This window comes from Beta vulgaris, chromosome 2, assembly GCF_026745355.1.
Source record: "Beta vulgaris subsp. vulgaris cultivar EL10 chromosome 2, EL10.2, whole genome shotgun sequence".
In the NCBI taxonomy this organism is placed as follows: domain Eukaryota; kingdom Viridiplantae; phylum Streptophyta; class Magnoliopsida; order Caryophyllales; family Amaranthaceae; genus Beta; species Beta vulgaris.
Window position 1 is genome coordinate 52,359,820 of NC_079203.1, and position 17,568 is coordinate 52,377,387.

General features: G+C 35.8%; 3 protein-coding genes across 3 annotated transcripts; all 3 read left to right on the forward strand.

The window, feature by feature from the left end:
- The first annotated feature begins 869 nt into the window (after nucleotides 1-869).
- On the forward strand, nucleotides 870-6,027 carry LOC104906390 (putative glutamine amidotransferase GAT1_2.1). The gene is made up of 5 exons (XM_010695138.4): nucleotides 870-1,183; nucleotides 3,156-3,475; nucleotides 4,439-4,864; nucleotides 5,332-5,487; nucleotides 5,633-6,027. The coding sequence occupies exons 1-5, from the start codon at nucleotides 1,093-1,095 to the stop codon at nucleotides 5,885-5,887; spliced, it is 1,248 nt and encodes a 415-aa protein (XP_010693440.2). The 5' UTR covers nucleotides 870-1,092; the 3' UTR covers nucleotides 5,888-6,027.
- Nucleotides 6,028-9,489: 3,462 nt separating this feature from the next.
- LOC104906379 (hypothetical protein) lies at nucleotides 9,490-15,196 on the forward strand. Its single transcript, XM_010695124.4, has 5 exons — nucleotides 9,490-9,645; nucleotides 10,733-11,629; nucleotides 13,036-13,236; nucleotides 13,972-14,167; nucleotides 14,787-15,196. The coding sequence occupies exons 2-5, from the start codon at nucleotides 10,778-10,780 to the stop codon at nucleotides 14,969-14,971; spliced, it is 1,434 nt and encodes a 477-aa protein (XP_010693426.2). The 5' UTR covers nucleotides 9,490-9,645; nucleotides 10,733-10,777; the 3' UTR covers nucleotides 14,972-15,196.
- Nucleotides 15,197-16,183: 987 nt separating this feature from the next.
- On the forward strand, nucleotides 16,184-17,031 carry LOC104906372 (protein PAM68, chloroplastic). The gene has a single exon (XM_010695114.4). It carries the CDS (start codon nucleotides 16,313-16,315, stop codon nucleotides 16,934-16,936), a length of 624 nt encoding a protein of 207 aa, XP_010693416.2. The 5' UTR covers nucleotides 16,184-16,312; the 3' UTR covers nucleotides 16,937-17,031.
- The last annotated feature ends 537 nt before the right edge of the window (nucleotides 17,032-17,568 follow it).

The window sequence follows — 17,568 nt, forward strand, 5'->3', positions numbered from 1 at the left end:
TTTTGGAATTCATTTCAAAATTTATACCACTTCTGGAAATATAAATAGTGCTTATCCCACGTCACGGGGAGTCCGTTAGCAAAATCCATAATAATACTCCCTCTGTGCCATAATATAGTGCCTACTTCATTTTTGGTGGGTCAAACTTTAAAATCTTTGACCGAATATTCTCATTTGTATATATATAAAAAAACATATTCATGCCGGATCTTGTTAGATTCGTCTCAATGTCTAGTTTCATAATATCAACTTTTTATATTTTTTTATTAATACGGAACTGAAGATATTAAAGATCATAGTTACATCTTGGAGACCGTGTAAAAAAAGAAACAAACATTATATTATTTGACGGAGGGAATAATAACCATGGTATCCGACGATCCTCATTATTTGCAACCTTTTTATATACATATACACGGTATACTGCTATTAGTAACTCACGTCGCACCATCAACTAATAACGTGGTGTGTAGTTTAGTTTTTAAGAATTTTAAGAATTTTAAATAATTAGGGCCTGTTCTCCCCAGCTTATTTTCAGTTCAGTTCAATTCAGTTCAGATCAGATCAGTTCAGTTCAGTTCAGTTCAGACCAGTTCAGTTCAGCTCAGCTCTTGACAATACTTTTACTCTCACATATCACTATTCATTTCAGTTCAGTTCAGTTCAGTTCAGATCAGTTCAGTTCAGATCAATTCAGTTCAGTTCAGTTCAATTTAGTTCAATTCAGTTCAGTTCAGTTCAGTTTAGCTGTTTTATGCCGAAGAGAACAGACCCTTATACTTTTTGAGGAAAAATAAACGGGTGTGCATACGCGGCGAATAAGGCCGTGATGCTCTTAGATGTTTTTCACATTTCTTCGCATCTCACTTTCTAGCGCAACAGTGAAGTGCAACTACCACCTTCACCTCTTCCTTTTTTTTCTTCCTTGAGGTTCTAGTGATTTCACTGTTATAAATACACAACCACCATTTCTCACTTCATTAACATTCATTAATCAATACCACTACCTCTCAATTCTTATAATTAGTAAAAGTTTGATTCATTAATTAAGCTGTACGTTAACTAATTCATAACCTCGTCGTCTAATATATTATGGCAGCTGTACATCTCCCTGCCATCCTCCCACGAGTTCTCATCGTTTCCCGTCGCACCCTTCGTAAGAACAAGTTCGTCGATTTCGTCGGTATACCCTTCTCCTTTTCTCTTTCCTAAACTCTGTGTCTCATCTAATTAATACTCTATTTTTATCGTCGTATACTTTTTTTGAATTTGTGAATAGTGAAAAATATCAAAATTGGAGGATATTTAAAAAAGGAAGATAGTATAAAGTATAATGTGGCAAATATTTTTGTGTACAATATACAAGATTCCAATATTTTCCTTTTATATAGTATATGCCTATTATATTTTTTTTAACCAAAATTGATATCATTGAAATGTTAGTTGAAATGATGTCAAACATTTGAAAAAAAGAAACCCTTAATACTGCATTCGATTATCCTAAATGATAGAGTATTAAACTATTCCTACGATTCCAACCATTCGCTTAAGCTTTTGGTTAAGCTGATGGTTGGAGTCTCAAGAATAGTTTAATACTCTATCACTAAATCTCTCCAACGTGTACAGGATCTAACAGTAATATAACCACTTATCATACATAACTGGGGGACCTTCTCCTTCCTTTGAATTTCAACTTTCCAACAAACTTTGTTGGATGAAAAGAACATCTTACACGAAAAACAAGTGATCCATATATTATACTCCTTCCGTCCCAAAATATAATTCCCAATTTCATTTTGGGTGTCCCAAATTATAGTTCGTATTTCTATATTTAGTTTTACAATTTTTCGTTATTTGTCTAGAAAAAACTGTATCCTACCATTTATTTTAAAGGTAGCAATAGGCCGGGCCGGGTCACGCTTAAAAAAATTTACCCATTAGTCGGGCATGGTCAAAATTCAGGTCAAATTTTTTTGCCCAATACATGCTATTTCGGGCCAAAACAGGCCGGGCCAAAAAATTAACTAATAACTCATTTTTGGCTTGTCGGAACTAAAAAAAATTAGGTCAGGCCCAACCACGGGTCAAAATTCTGCCCAAACTTTTATTTAACAGCTTAATTAATCAATCAAACTTTTACTACGATGTAACTCACAATGAGAAATCTTTACTATCTCTCTTATATTCTACTTGCATAAATTACCGTGAAAAAAAGAAAATGGGAACTATATTTTGGGATGGATAAAGTAGTACTCCTAAAGGTTCAAATTATCATTCTCGAATGTACTTTGAATATGCTACATTCAAGGTTATTCTATGGTTCATCCAAAATTTGCATTTTTGCTTATTTGATTGTACCATATATTCATAGTACAAGTACAATTGATGAACTGAGGGTATAATGAACATTGTACGATGTACCCAGAGCTGACAAGTTGGTTTACTGTTCACTTGTTTAGTCCAATTCGAATTTGTTATCAGGTCAATTTGGCTTTGAGCTATACTCAACATATATCAGAAAGTAATAATATACACGTAGATTTATAATTAAGAGGGTGTTTGTTATAGAAAAATTTAATATTGGAAATTGATTCAAATCCATTTCTAAATGTTTGGTATAAGTGTTAAGTAAAAATACTGTTTCCAATTTGTTACCCTTATCAAACTAGTGGAAATAAATTACCTTTCCTTCCTTAATCATAAAGACATAAACCTCTCAATTATTTTCACCCTACTAGGATATCAAACAACTATGAAAGATAACAATTATTATTTTCATTTTCCCTCCTTATTCAAATCCTTTCCATTCAGTTTCCATTGATTATATCAAACGCCCTCTAATTATGACAAATAGGTCAAACAAGGTCGAGTTTGGATTGCTAAATTTTGTGTTAGGTGAGGGTTTGTTAACTCTAGTAGTCATGATCCACTATATTAATTTGTAAAAAGAGAATTTTATTTTCATTTTTTAAGAAATCTATGTGTCACTTACATTATTAGTTTTATAATGATAAGTGAATTAAAGAAAATGAAGATATATATTATCATATAAAATCATGCTTTTTTGTTCTTCCACTTAGCATAATGAATAATGACCATGTAAGGATTAAGGAGTACCCATTTTTAACGAGTCTTTGTATGGCCTTGTGTCTCAGGTGAATACCACTTAGATTTAGTAATGAAGTATGGGGCAGTACCCATAATAGTGCCTCGAGTCACAGGCATCCATTCACTTCTAGAGAGCTTTGAGCCCATCCACGGTGTCCTGTTGTGTGAAGGTGAAGACATTGATCCATCCCTCTATGAGTCCAACTTGAACTCAGGCGAACTTTCGCCTGCAGATCTCGAAGAGATCCTACGTTTACATGCCAGTGACACTGCCATCGACAAGGAAAAGGACTCGATCGAGCTCAAGCTCACTGAGATCTGCCTCGAGCGCAATATCCCGTTCCTAGGCATTTGCCGTGGATCTCAGGTTTGTACATACACCCACATGTAAAAATAGTGATCTAGAGTAATACAATAGCTAGACAAGGGTAACTTTATACAGGGCCGGATTTTGGCATGTGCATAGAGGTTTACCGCACAGGGGCACATTTTATAGAGGCTCAATATTGAGGTTAAGCCTAACTGGGAAAAAAAAATCTACGGATTTTTCACCATATATACCTCGACAAAAAATTTTATTCACCATATACGCTCGATGTTTTCAAAATTCACCATATATCCCTCAATTATTTCTTGATAATTCACCATGTACCCTAAATAATCAATGATTATCAGTTTTTTTAATCATTAAGTCTTCATTCTGTTACTAAACCTTATTTCATCTCTATTTCACTCATTTACCACAAATTAGCATTGAAACAACATATAAGGCCAAAGAAAAGCAAGAAAGTTATGGAGGAAATAAAACAACTAGAAGGGGACATTTGTGAGTGTTCAATTACGACTAACGACTCAAACAAGTGTTAATTAGGATTTGATAACAGAATTAGGTGGGAATGATCAAAAAAGTTTATAGTCGTTAATCATTAAGGATACACGGTGAATTATCAAAAAATTGAAGGGTATACGGTGAATTTTGAAAACATCGAGGGTGTATGGTGAATAAAAAAATTTGTCGGGAGTATATGTTGAAAAATTCGAAAAATCTAATATTTTTTCAATCACAATGAATACGCCTTTTATCTCCCTAGTATTACTAATACCTCTTTGGCTCTTTCCCAAGACTTTCCAAATCATGCTTATATGAGCCTCATTTTGTTATTATAAGAACAGGGCCACAAGAATTTAAAAAAGGGGCCTTGACTTCATGCATGATGGCTTTGTTTGTACAAGCTATCATATCAAGTTATAATGACATAGCTTGTAATGTGTTATTATATATTATATATACATGTTCTATCCTAAAAATTCTACTACTTAATATTAATAGGTACTAAATGTAGCTTGTGGTGGAACTCTCTACCAAGATGTGGAGAAGGAGCTTGCGAGAAAGGTACGTGAAGAGCTAAGAGTGTCCCACATTAACTACGAAAATTATGATGGTCATAGACATCTAATTAGGGTGTTGGAAGGTACCCCGTTGCATAAGTGGTTTATTAAGGAATCTACAATTGCGGAAGAAAAGAAGTTAGAGATCCTTGTCAATAGCTACCACCATCAAGGGGTTAAACGATTAGCCCAACGTTTTGTTCCCATGGCATTTTCCCCAGATGGTTTGATTGAGGGTTTTTATGACCCAGAAACATATGATCCAGAGGAGGGAAAGTTTATCATGGGACTTCAGTTTCATCCCGAACGAATGAGAAGAGATGACTCTGATGAATTTGATTATCCTGGTTGTCCATGTGCTTATCAGGTGAGAGTCTAAACCAATTTATATTTAGGGCTTGTTTTCCCCAGCTTATTTTCAGTTCAGTTTAACTATGAACAATACTTTTACTCTCACATATCACTAATACACTATTCAATTCAGTTGAGTTCAGTTCAGTTGTTTTATGTCGAAGAGAACATACTCTTACTCTTTAATAATAAGTTACATGAGGGAAATGTCGCAATAAGTGACACGTAGCTCAAAGTAGTAAAAAAATATTTTTCATTTATTACATCTTTCAAATCATTTATATCCAATACTCAAATTTGATGGTTAAATAAGTGGTCTCGATTTTTTCTCTTTAAGCTCATTGGTATTCCCCCACTTTTTTTGTGTCACTCATAAAAAAAAACCGAGGAAGTATTGTGGTATCAGAGTCATTATACAAGATATTTTACTAATTGTGCAACTACAAATATTCGTTGATTGACATAGTCGTAATAATTGGATAGGAGTTCGTGAAGGCCGTGATTGGATACCAAAAAAGGACTAATAATAACAATGCAAAGCAACCATCCAAGTCATTTAAGTTGGACCAAGCATTGGAGAAGAAGAGGAAAGTTATTGCTAGAAGTTTCTCACTTGCTAAAGATCAATCCAAATTCAAGGTTGGGACATAGTTTCTCGAGGTGTATGCATTTTTGCATATGTTGTACACCTTAGTTTAGAGTATGCTACATTTATTGAAGAAAAAATTTAAAATATCCTGATCAAAAGCTAATCATACTAATATATGGTTGTATTGTGATGCAGTCTAACTCAGTGTTTAGTCAGCAGCAAGAACCAAGGTTAATAGAAGTGGGCGCAACAGTGAGAAATCTGTTGGCATATTTCGATAAGTGTAAAGTGCAGGAAGACAAAGAAAATTTGGCAAAAGAAATTATGGATAAAATGTCGTTGGAGCAACTCACTGACCTCATGGCTTTTTACCACTCAATGAGCCAGACTTGTTCAGAAGTGTTGGAGAGAAAACTATGCAACTTTGTAAATGTGGATTTGGGCTCCTAAGTCCGAAATACTTTAATGATTTTACAATTCAACCTACGGCCCACAATCTTGTTGTTTTGTAGCTTAGTGTTTTATTTTGTACGCATGTTGACTCTCTATAATATGTTAAAACTTCAAATCTATACTAATATATTAAAAGACGTGCGTAAACCAGAAACAGTGCCACGCGGCGCTTTCCCTAGGGAGTTTTAGTTCATGTAATCCATGTACAATAAAAAAATTAGAAATTTCATAGTATAGGTTTTGATCCCGTGATCTCAAGTTTATGAACTAAAGTTTTAACCACTAGACCAAGTTGTATTTAGTACTATTGTATCAAAGTACAATATTAAATAAATGAAATTTTTCTTACCCGGGGCATAGCCCGGATCTAATAACTAGTGTTCCTACAAATAGTGTCACAATCCACAGGCTTACATGAAATTCTTCTCAAACTTATAACACACATGTTTATGATCTCATTTTAAAATATTAACAATGTGTAGTTGATAGGAATTGAACACACGCCCTTTGAAATGAAATGTGAGAGTTTAACCACCAATCCGTTATAATTTCAATGTTTAATGTTTCAAAGTAAAACATAATATCTTATAATTATATGTAACTATAAAGACATAGACAAACCTTTCGATCTCTAACACTTTTTATTAAGGTAATAATATTTTCTTACCTAATTCCATTGAAATTGTTTTATCCCCACTTTAGATTGTTTTCTTAGACAACTTATTATGCCATAATACATATTTTCCAATTTCAGTAGAAAAGAAGATAACGAAAAACTAATGAAATTAATTATGAAATTTATGAATAATAATATATTTGATAATTGTAACTGATTAGGGACATCATCCCGATCAAAATACTAGTTGTGAAATAAAAGGAGTATAGATGTGAACTCTTTCACCACTTGTAAAATTTCATATACATATATATGTAATAGGATCACATGAAAACCACTCCTTTTACTGAAAACTGCAACATAAAATGAGCAAAGATATAAAATGAACAAAAAAAATAAAAATAAGCAAAAATTTGTAAAATGAGCAAAAATTTCTTCAAATAGGCGAAAACATGAACAAGTAAGAAGGTAATAGGGGTGCCCATTGGTAAATCAGGAATGAGGGTTCCTTTCCTTACTTTTGCGGATGATACCATGATCTTTGCCAAAGCTAATAATTATAGCTGCCTCGTTATTCGCCAGATTCTTGATAAGTATTGCTCTATGTCGGGCCAGTTAGTCAACTATCATAAATCCTCCTTCCAATGTACTGCAAATGTTTCTGAGGAGGACAAAGCTAATTTTGGGTCGATTTTACAAATGCAAGAAACTTTTGACTTAGGGGAATATTTGGGTTGCCCAATTATTCATTCTAAAGTCACGAAAGAAACTTTTAATTCTGTTGTGTGTAAAACTATTAATCAACTTCCCAAGTGGAAAGCTAATTCTCTTTCCCAGGCAGGGCGAGCGGTCCTTATTCAGGCTAATCTAGCGTCTAAAGCTAGTTACCAAATGCAGAGTTTTCTCCTTCCTAAATCTATTCTTTCACGGCTTGATAAAACTTATAGGAATTTCTTCTGGAACAAGAACCCTGATTCAAAGGCTCCTAATCTCATTGGATGGGATAAAATTTGTAGACCTAAATCGGTAGGAGGGTTAGGCTTTCGTAAAGCGGAAATCAATAACCATGCTCTTCAAATGAAGCTTTTGTGGCGTATCATCAAACAGGATAATAACTTGTGGGTTAACCTTGTCCGTAAGCGCTATCTTAAACATCATTCTCTTTTTACTGTTAAAATTTCCAAGTCTCGTCGTGGCAATGGCGAAATTTGTTACAATTGAGGGACATTTTCAAGCAAGGTCTAAGATGGCAGGTTGGTGATGGTCGGAGTATTAGTTTTTGGTCGGACAATTGGGCGTTTCAATACCCTCTTAGTTCAATTATTACTCCAACTCCGGGTTCGGAGAATCTGCTTGTCAAAGATTGTATTTCAGATAACTCTCTTTGGAATTCCTCCCTCTTCTTTCGCTTGTCCCCCCCACATTGTGTCTCATATGTTCTATTTTTATCCCGTCTTCTCCTCAATCGGACAACCTTGTTTGGGGTCTTACGCCAGATGGTGAGTATTCTGTTAAGAGTGGGGCTCTGCTGGCTCAGGGGCTTGCTCCTTCTGAGCTAGAAACTGTTGAATATAAGTGGATTTGGCTTCTCAATGTTCCGCCTAAAATAAAAAATTTTTTGTGGAAAGCTTGTAATGATGGTCTGCCGACTAAAGCTCGGCTTGAAAAAAGTCATGTTTTTCTTCCGCAACAATGTGTGTTTTGCTCTAATGCTACTGAATCTATTGGTCACCTTTGTTTCGCTTGCCCCTTTACTGCGGATGTTTTTTCTCATCTCCAAGCTAGTTTTGGTTGGCCGATTCCTCCTTCTTGCTTATCTTCTATTGATCTGTCCTCGTTTAGGGCGGTGCTAGAATCTTGTTTGTCTATTTCGTCTAGGTCTGACATCTCCCAATTTGCCTTTGTCTGGTGGTTTGTTTGGTTCTTTCGTAATAAATTAATTTTTAATGATGAAGTGGTTTCGTCTAGAAAGGCTAGTGCTATTATCAGTCATTTTGTTTCTGATTGGTCGAAAGCGCATCTGCCTGACTCTCTTGGCCCGTCTTCTTCCCCGGTTTCCCAGCCTGTTTTTTCTGCTCCTAGGTCTGGTCCGGGGACGGTGTGGTCCCCCCCCACTAGGGAGTGGGTCAAGCTCAATTTTGATGGTTCTAAATTAGCTTCGGGTGCCTCTGCGCTGGGTTTTGTCCTTAGAAATTCCTCTGGAGAGGCTTTGCTTACTGGGGCTAGAGCCCTGGGGTCGAATGTTTCTATTCTTCAGGCGGAAGCTTGGGCTCTTAAGGAGGGTATTTCGGCGGCTTTAGCTCTTAATATCTCTCATCTGAGCATTGAAGGGGATAATTTGGCTGTTATTAATTCTGTTAGAAAATTGTGGAAGATTCCCTGGGAGATCAATAACATAATAGTTGATATTAGTAATATGCTTTCGCGGTTTGTTTCCTTTCAGGTGCGGCATTGCTTCCGAGAGGCTAACAAGGTTGCTGATATGATGGCTAGTAGGGGTCACTTCAGGGAGGAGCTTCAGCTGGATTTTCCGCCTTTTGATTTTGATCTTTCCTTGTGCATCCGTAAGGATGTTTTAGGTTGGCCTCCAGATTAGGGGGTTTTCCTAAGTTTTCTTTCCTTATCAAAAAAAAAAAAAAAAAAAAAAAAAAAAAAAGAAGGTAATGAGAGGAATGTACAAGAGAGATAAGGAAAACAGTTTTTTCTTCATTTTGGAGGGAAAATGGTTAGAGTAATTTTATCCTAAGAAAAAATGGTTTTACACTCTTTTGCCAACCAAACAATGTAAAATTAAAAATAGAGAAAAATAGTTTTTTAAAAAAACGTTTTACACCCTACCAAACGGAACCTATATGAAAAAAAAAAAGTGATTAGTTATCCATTAACGGACCAAGAGTTGGGCCTGGATGCTAAAGCCCGAAAGAATAGCAGTGTAGACAACCACTTTACGGTACCTCTTTCTTTTAACTACAACATTCCCGACTCGTCATCTTTTCAGTCAGCTTTTCGAATTCCATTTTTCTGGCGAATTTCAAATGCAAATTGGGGATTTAGGGTTTGTTTATCTAGAAATCAACTACCGTACTTTCTCAGGATTGAGGAATTGCTCTTGGATTTAGGTGCTTCCGAATTTTAGTTGGTAAGTAATTGCTCTTGATTACTTATGTGTTTATAATTTTTCATCAACTTGAGAATTTCTTGCAATTTTTTCAGTTATATTATGTCTGCGTAGGTCAAAGTTGAACAATTAGTTAACTTATTAGAAAATTTTGAGATTTTATTGTTTGCGTAGCGTAGTAGTGGAAATTTGTGAAATTTGTTTGTAATTGAATTTTTGGGGATTACGGAAGTTTTCCGCAATTGTAATTAACAAGATTGAATTCAATTAAAGTTTCCAAATGCAAACTTAATTTAATCCAAGACTGTGTTCCGCGAACTTAAAATTGGTTTTTAGTACGTAGGAGAATTCGATTTTGGAACGTTATATGATGATTTTTTCAGTTCTATTGATTGTTTAATGTAATTATTGAACAATTTATAAGCTATTTTGAGTTCCGACCTATTTGCATCTTTATCATCAAGGGTGTTGGTTTTGTGAATCTATTTAATGGATTCAAGACATAGTGGTTTTAATGTACATGGGGAGAATTAAGTAACAAGTTAGGGGAGTAGAAATAGCAAATAGGTGAAGAGAGGGAATGAAAAGAATTTTATGTGAACCAAACAGTTGATAAGAAGCGGGATTGTCTACTGATTTCCGTTTCCATGAACGTAGGTGGCGAAATGGGTCCTTAGTTTGAGAGCTGTGAGAGACATGCTCTGACCTACAACATTTTTTCTTGTCTCATTTAGTTTTAGAGAAGTGGCTGGTGCAATCTTGGCTTGCTGAACCAACCTTTTCTTCTGCTAAATTAACATCTTGTCTGAGCTGATTTATGCAAGATTGCTCTTCATGCCAGTCTCATAACTGCTGAACGTATAGTCGTATACTCATTGATAGCTAATCTACTATTAGCGCTTATCTGCTAGTAATGAATTCTTAATTAGGTTACTGCCATTACTCTCTAGTCCAGATACTTTTGAGAAATTGGTATTGTTTCATACGTGTAATGAGAAGTTAAAGGCAACACTTTTTGGAGTTTGATGTGGATTTTTATGAGTTTAATTTAAGCTAGCCCGTGTTGATATCTACTTTTCACTTATATTATGCTTTTGGTGGTGTATAGTTTTATGTGTAGCACCAAGAAGTTTCTCATCTGATCCATATCCTTATGTCCGGAAAAAGTGTTTCATACGCTTCACTTAGCAATGTGGGAAAGGAGGAGAAAAAGGTTCACTATGATGATGATGATGACTATGTCGATTCTGCATGGAATATGCCACAAGAGGATACCTGTCCTTCAGGAGCACAGTTCTTGAAGGGGGCTATTTATCCATACCTTGATGGTTCTGATGATTATAATGATGGGGGTTACGATTCAAGCGATGAACCTCCGAATCTTTCACAAGCTATTAGAACTCCAGATGTGAATTTAAAAAATGTGATGACAGGAATTTTTGCTATTTTAACTGGACGGAATAAGGTTGGAACTACGGGTCAACACATGTCCACTTCTAATGTTTCTTTCCTGGGATCGGGTAAGAATGGTGATACAGTCTTGAATTCATCTGTTTATATTCCAAGTGCTCCACCTCTTCTTGAGGCTAGTGGGTTCAACTATAGTGCGTTCAAAGATGTTTTAGAAGCTGAACCTCCTGATTGGATTCCAGATAGCTATACTACAGCTTGCATGCAGTGTACTGCTCCATTTACTGCACTTACTCGTGGCCGACATCACTGTCGGTTTTGTGGGGGGATATTTTGTCGAACATGCACAAAGGGGAGGTGTTTGCTTCCTGTTAAATTTAGGGAGCGGAATCCACAGAGAGTATGTGACACCTGTTATGATAGGTTGGACCCTTTGCAAGGGGTATTAGTAAATACCATCAGCAATGCTGTACAGGCAGCAAAGCATGATGTGTTGGATTGGACATGCGCAAGAGGTTGGTTGAATCTTCCTGTTGGTCTGTCCATGGAGTATGAGATATACAAAGCATCTGTCACATTGAGGAGTTATAGTCAGGTATAATTATGCTCTTAAAACATTCAACCTTTCAGTGACTGGTTCCCTACCGAATTGTTTCTAATGTTTAGTGAAGGTGAAGTGTATTGCTTTTACCCCGATTAGTGCAAGTTAATGATAGATTTGCGTTGCGATGCTTGAACTGACATTACAGGAAAAAAAAATGTCTGGAGCTGTGGATGCATGTTTTATAATTTATACTACAACTGTGTATTCCATGGTTTCAACTAGCTCTCACAAGACCTTGCTTACTGCTGGATGCTTACGGCTTCTTGTTTCTTGAAAGTTTATACTGAGGTCTCATGGAGTCTGGCATATTTTCATGATATATGCTGTTCTGATTCTTCTGAAATTATGGATTCACATATATTCAGGGAATTAAAACTCTCCCGTTCCGTTACAGAACGGCCGTTCTGTAATGGATTTTGGATTTGCCGTTCCGTGAAATCCCGTTACGGAACGCCATAATAAAATTCACGCACTTCTCGCCGCGTTGTCCGTTCTGTAACGCGAACTCGCCGCGTTAGAACGCTTTTATCCTCATTACATCCGTTCTTTTCAAACATTGGCCAATTTTTTTTTATGATTTATTTATATAGTTGAGGAAACATGATATTCTATTAGATTTGATTATATTATGTTGTAATAATGCTTCATAAACTAAAAAAAATGCAAATAAGGTTAAAACATATCAATGTGAATTTTTTTAAAAAATTCACGCCGCGTTGGCCGCGAAACGTTCTATTTCGCCGTTACAAGCCGTTCCCGCGACAACGCGACCGTTCCCGCGAACGCGACCGCGACCGCGTTTTTTTTCCCTGCATATATTATATATATATAGAGAGGAATGGCGTGAAGTGATGTTGACTACTATGTTTGTCCTGATTGGTTAGGAGTGAGGCTGTACAATCATATCTCACTACCTTTCAGGATTTGGTTAGTGTCACTGTATCAGCACTCAGCACCATTACTCAGATGTTTTTGTTGTCATTAGATTTTTATCCGAGTACCTGGAGATTTGGCATATTTGGATTTTATCTATAGTCTGGCAACATGTTTCTTTTCTTTTCTTCTTTTTGAGGGGTGGGACGGATGATTACTCAATGAGCGGTCAGTGTGTTTTAAATTTGGGAACATTATGGTCGTTTCGCCTTTGGAGGAGCTTTATCGTCAATCCACAAATTGGGTAGCTGGATTTTAGAACATTGTGCCAGATCTTCATCCAGTGTCTGCTAATATCCATCGACTTTATAAACCTTTAGGCCTTTCTTAAAGGACTCTGATTACATAAATCTTTTTGCAAAGTTCTTGCCTCTACCCACAGTGTTTACTTTTCCCTTACTAATATAACAATAATTGAAAGCAGTAACAGTTTTACTTTATTATAATGATGCTGAGATATGCAGGTTGCAAGGTTGAATCCTGAGAGATCTATACCTTCAGCAATCCTTAAAGGAGCTAAAGGCCTGGCAATTTTAACTGTTGCCAAGGTGGGTGCTGTAATTGCTTATAAGTTGGGCACTGGGCTAGTAGTTGCTCGCAGAATGGATGGAACATGGTCTGCTCCATCTGCAATTGCTTCAGTTGGCATGGGATGGGGTGCTCAGGTAAGGTTACTCGCTTATAAGGAAATCCTCCCCCCCCCCCCCCTCTCTAATTTTATAACATGGATTTGTGTAGCAGTATAAGATAAAAGTAAGACTTCTTAGTTTTTAAGGCATGGGTTTGATGATTTGATCAGAATGCTGTATCATTGAGAAACCACTTGGTGTTCCGTATCTCCATTTTAAGTGTGTTACTACTCTTTTCTGTCTCTGGGCTCTAAAATCTCAGCTAAGCTGTGCCAATCTGACTAGTATGTATGAGAATAATATATCTTAGAAAATCATTGTCGTTTTTATTCTCAAAGCTTGTGATTTATGTTTGATATTCATGATGAATACCAAATGTGAGGCCATCTTGAGTCAAGTGAACTAATGGTAGGAAACTGACAGCTTAGGATTTTAGCCTTTTGGTCTATTTCTCTATTGCTACGAATTATGAGGTCCACATTCGAGCATCTGCTGCTGTATAGAAAATCAATTGTACAAGTAATTGGTGCCTCGGGTGGGCATTTTAACTTTACATGCTGATTGCGTTGGATAATATTTATTGTTTGATTTGCAAAAATTTGGTAATGTTGCTGAGACTGGAGTTTGATTATAGCTATTTATTCTTATTTTTCCTAGCCGGTGATAGCATAATTTGATTCTATATGTGGTTGTTGCCAATTATCCAGTTGATTCTCTATGTGATTCTATATGGGGTGGTGATGATTTCCTAAAATTTTGTTCGGTCAACAGATTGGGAGTGAACTCACAGATTTTGTAATTGTCCTTCATGATTACAAAGCCGTGAAGACATTCTGTAGCCGCATGCACTTTTCACTTGGGGCTGGCTGCAGTGCTGCAGCTGGTCCAGTTGGAAGAGTGCTTGAAGCAGATATTCGAGCTGGTGATAGAGGATCTGGTGTGTGCTACTCTTATAGTTGTAGCAAAGGTACGACATTCTTATGACTTTGTACAGTCACTCATGACATAAATCATAATGGCTTATAAACCAAGCTGAAAGACAATCTTTCTTTGCAAAAGCTAGCGTGTATACCTATAATGTCGAATTAATAATCATATTGTTTCCCATTTCCAACCCCCCATAATTAGGTTTTCACCATGAAAAACACCCTTAAGAATACTTGTTCCTTTCATTCTGAGGTGGGGAAGGGGGTTATCTTTGGAAACTTCAGCATAATCTATTTCTTATAGGAAAAGTGACAATTTTTATAGGGCGTTTCAATGCAGTACTTCCTCTTCTTCTTTAAAAGTTGCAACCTTCTGAGTTCTGACTTTTGAGGTCTATTTGGAAATTTTTGACCACATGTCAACCAATATTCAAGCAAAAAAATGGTAAATGGGATCTTTTATGATTTGTTTCAATGTGTATAATAGATATACCAACCTTTCTTAATTTCTTTTACTATTAGGTATAAAGATATCGATTGTCAAATTAGTACATTGGAGACTGTATAAGCCAACGTGTCGCAATTTTACGGAAATGAATCATATGCGAGTAAATGTTCAAATTGAGGAAATCTGATGATCGGTTTAATTGAATGTTGCAGGGGCTTTTGTGGGCGTTTCTTTGGAAGGAAATATTGTCTCTACTAGGATAGGCACAAATCTACGCTTCTATGGCGACCCGTATCTCACAGCAGCTGATATCTTGCTTGGGGCAGTTGATAGACCGAAGGCTGCTGAACCTTTGTATCTTGCCCTTGAAGATCTCTACTCCAAAATGCAATGCTAGGCCTGTTGGAACTTGGAAGTAATAAGCCTTCGTCAGTTCGTCTTACTTGGTATCAAGTTTTACTTTCCCATGTATAATTTGTACATAGTTTTTATAGATTTTTACATTAACAGACAGTACATAAGTAAATATGTGAACATTATTTCTGCTTGAAATTGTAAATGACCTTCCTCTTCTGCTTTTCCGAATTACAAATTGTTGCCAATATGAAGACAGTTTTAGACCTGGTGTTCCTTCTTCTAGGTAGGTATATACGATAGAGCATATTTACTAGAATTCCTTTACAAAACTTTGTAGGTTTGAGTTTTGCCAAAACATGAATGAACTTGGGCTTTTTCTCAGAGAAAGGTGTGTTCTATCGAACTAATTTTGATTCATCGGAACTTTTTTTTTATAATTTTTCTTTTGAAATAATTTAAAAAAAGTTGAATATAACACTCTTATGAACACTTAAAAATTATGTGATCACGGATAAGGTATTGCATCAAGTAGATTGCGTTAAAATTCAAGTTTAGTAGCAGGAGGTACAAAGGTGAATATTACCTTATATTTTCCTAATTGGAATTTTGGGAAGAAGAGTAAAAAAAAAAACTTCAACGTGTGACAATAAATTTATATAATTTTACTCTTTACAGAAGCATATAGAAGATGATAGCAAGACTATTCTTATCGATTCTATAGTTGATTCAGATATTTGCTAAGTAACACCTAAAATATTGGCAACACTATTCTTATCAATTCTATAGAAAACTAAGATATTTGCTAAGTAACACCTACTAATTCATTGACAAAACTACTCCTTAGGGGTTGATCACAAATATATTTCCTCAAATTAGAATAAAAACCATACTTTTGTTTATTCTATATTGTTATTTATTAGAAATTAAAAACAACTTACAAGACATTAAGTAAGCAGGATACGCACTTTTATTGGACCCTTGATTGTTGGGATGACTCTGTTTGCAATATTCAAACCTACCAAAGCCATCAGTATTGTAAGGAATAAGGATCACTTATGACCCAAGTTGTGTGTAAATTCTCTCTTTTATTTCCCATTGTCATATATCATTGTTTAGTAGTTGATAAAAAATTAGTCCGAAAATTGTTAGAGCATAAGCAATGGATAAGCTAACTTTAGTTGGTCTTACACTCTTATTGTGTTGCCATTTTTTTTTTCTTCTTTCTTCTTACACCTTACAAAGAATCTCAAAAGATTGATAGGGGCCAGGGGGTATTCAAGTAATTTCCCAATGACCCCTCAAGAGTGAAGACTCAAATGTGATAAGCTTCTTTTTTCATCACCCACCCATTTTACAAGAAGTTCACAGGTGCTCCATAAAAATGGAGTCTTGCTCTTTTCAAAGAGCTCCCCTTTTAATCTACCAAAATAAACCAACACTCACCATCAAACCCACTTCTCAATTCTCATTTCCCACCTCAAAAATCCATCAAAACCTATTTTCTCTCTCCTCAAAACCCACCCAACTTAATGCCACTTTGAGAAATCCAAAGGGATTTGGTACCCCAAAAAAGAAGAACAAAAAGATCAAAACCCCCAAAAACTTCAACAATGAAGATGAAGATGAAGATGAAGATGAAGATGATGATGATGATGATGAAGAAGAAGAAGGGATAATCCCAGAAATAGTAACAAACAGAATGATAAAAAGGATGGGATTCTCAGTTGGGATACCTCTTTTTATAGGGTTAGCATTTTTTCCATTGTTTTATTACTTAAAAGTTGGTTTAAAGATTGATGTCCCAACTTGGGTACCCTTCATAGTGTCCTTTATCTTCTTTGGTACTGCCCTTTTAGGGGTGAGTTATGGGATTGTGTCCTCTAGTTGGGATCCTTTAAGGGAAGGTTCTTTATTGGGTTGGCAAGAAGCTCAAAAGAATTGGCCTGTTTTTTGGCAATCTCTTTCTGGTGGTGGTAGTGCTTCTTCTAAGAATCAGAAATACTAATAATTTATACTAGTGTACTTGATTAAACTAGCTTTTATAGAATTGGTATCATTTTTAGTTTATGGAAATGAAATTGGTATCATTCTTTTGGTCCATTGTGAATGTTGACAAATTCATGTTTTTTCATCAAGATTTCTGGTTCATTTTTAAAGCATTAACTGGACTATATGATTTTTAGTTTTAGATCAATAATGCAAAGACCTCTAGTGCTAGAGACCTAGTGTTGTTATATATTGACCCGACTCGAAAACCCGACCAAATATTTGAACTAGTACTGGTCTATGTGCATATATTGGCTAGTGGTTCAAATTTGGCAAAGAAAATATATGGTATGTTTGGATGCTCCACGCAGAATTTCCTAAAATCTAGAACTTGATACATAAATTAGTGGTTATCTGCTAGTTTGTGCACGTAGCTTTTAAGCTGAATATAGAGGCAACATCATCAATTGAATGTTTTGAAGTCTATTATTCCTCTGAAAGACTATTTACTGAACATGTGAGCGTAGTTGAAGTATTTTGCTGTGATGTCATAGCACTCATAGGAGAAGCAAGAGAGGGCATAGGTGGAATCTGTAGTGCTTCGAATGTTCCTTCAAGCATTTCCACAACTTGAGTCATAGTTGGTCGGCA

Bases quoted from the DNA above. Each gene is read 5' to 3' on its own strand.
- LOC104906372 (XM_010695114.4), top strand. From the start codon at position 16,313: ATGGAGTCTTGCTCTTTTCAAAGAGCTCCCCTTTTAATCTACCAAAAT.
- LOC104906390 (XM_010695138.4), top strand. From the start codon at position 1,093: ATGGCAGCTGTACATCTCCCTGCCATCCTCCCACGAGTTCTCATCGTT. The intron at 3,476-4,438 runs GTTTGTACATAC...TAATATTAATAG, and splicing joins GCATTTGCCGTGGATCTCAG to GTACTAAATGTAGCTTGTGG. The intron at 4,865-5,331 runs GTGAGAGTCTAA...ATAATTGGATAG, and splicing joins GTTGTCCATGTGCTTATCAG to GAGTTCGTGAAGGCCGTGAT.
- LOC104906379 (XM_010695124.4), top strand. From the start codon at position 10,778: ATGTCCGGAAAAAGTGTTTCATACGCTTCACTTAGCAATGTGGGAAAG. The intron at 11,630-13,035 runs GTATAATTATGC...TGAGATATGCAG, and splicing joins CATTGAGGAGTTATAGTCAG to GTTGCAAGGTTGAATCCTGA. The intron at 14,168-14,786 runs GTACGACATTCT...TGAATGTTGCAG, and splicing joins CTCTTATAGTTGTAGCAAAG to GGGCTTTTGTGGGCGTTTCT.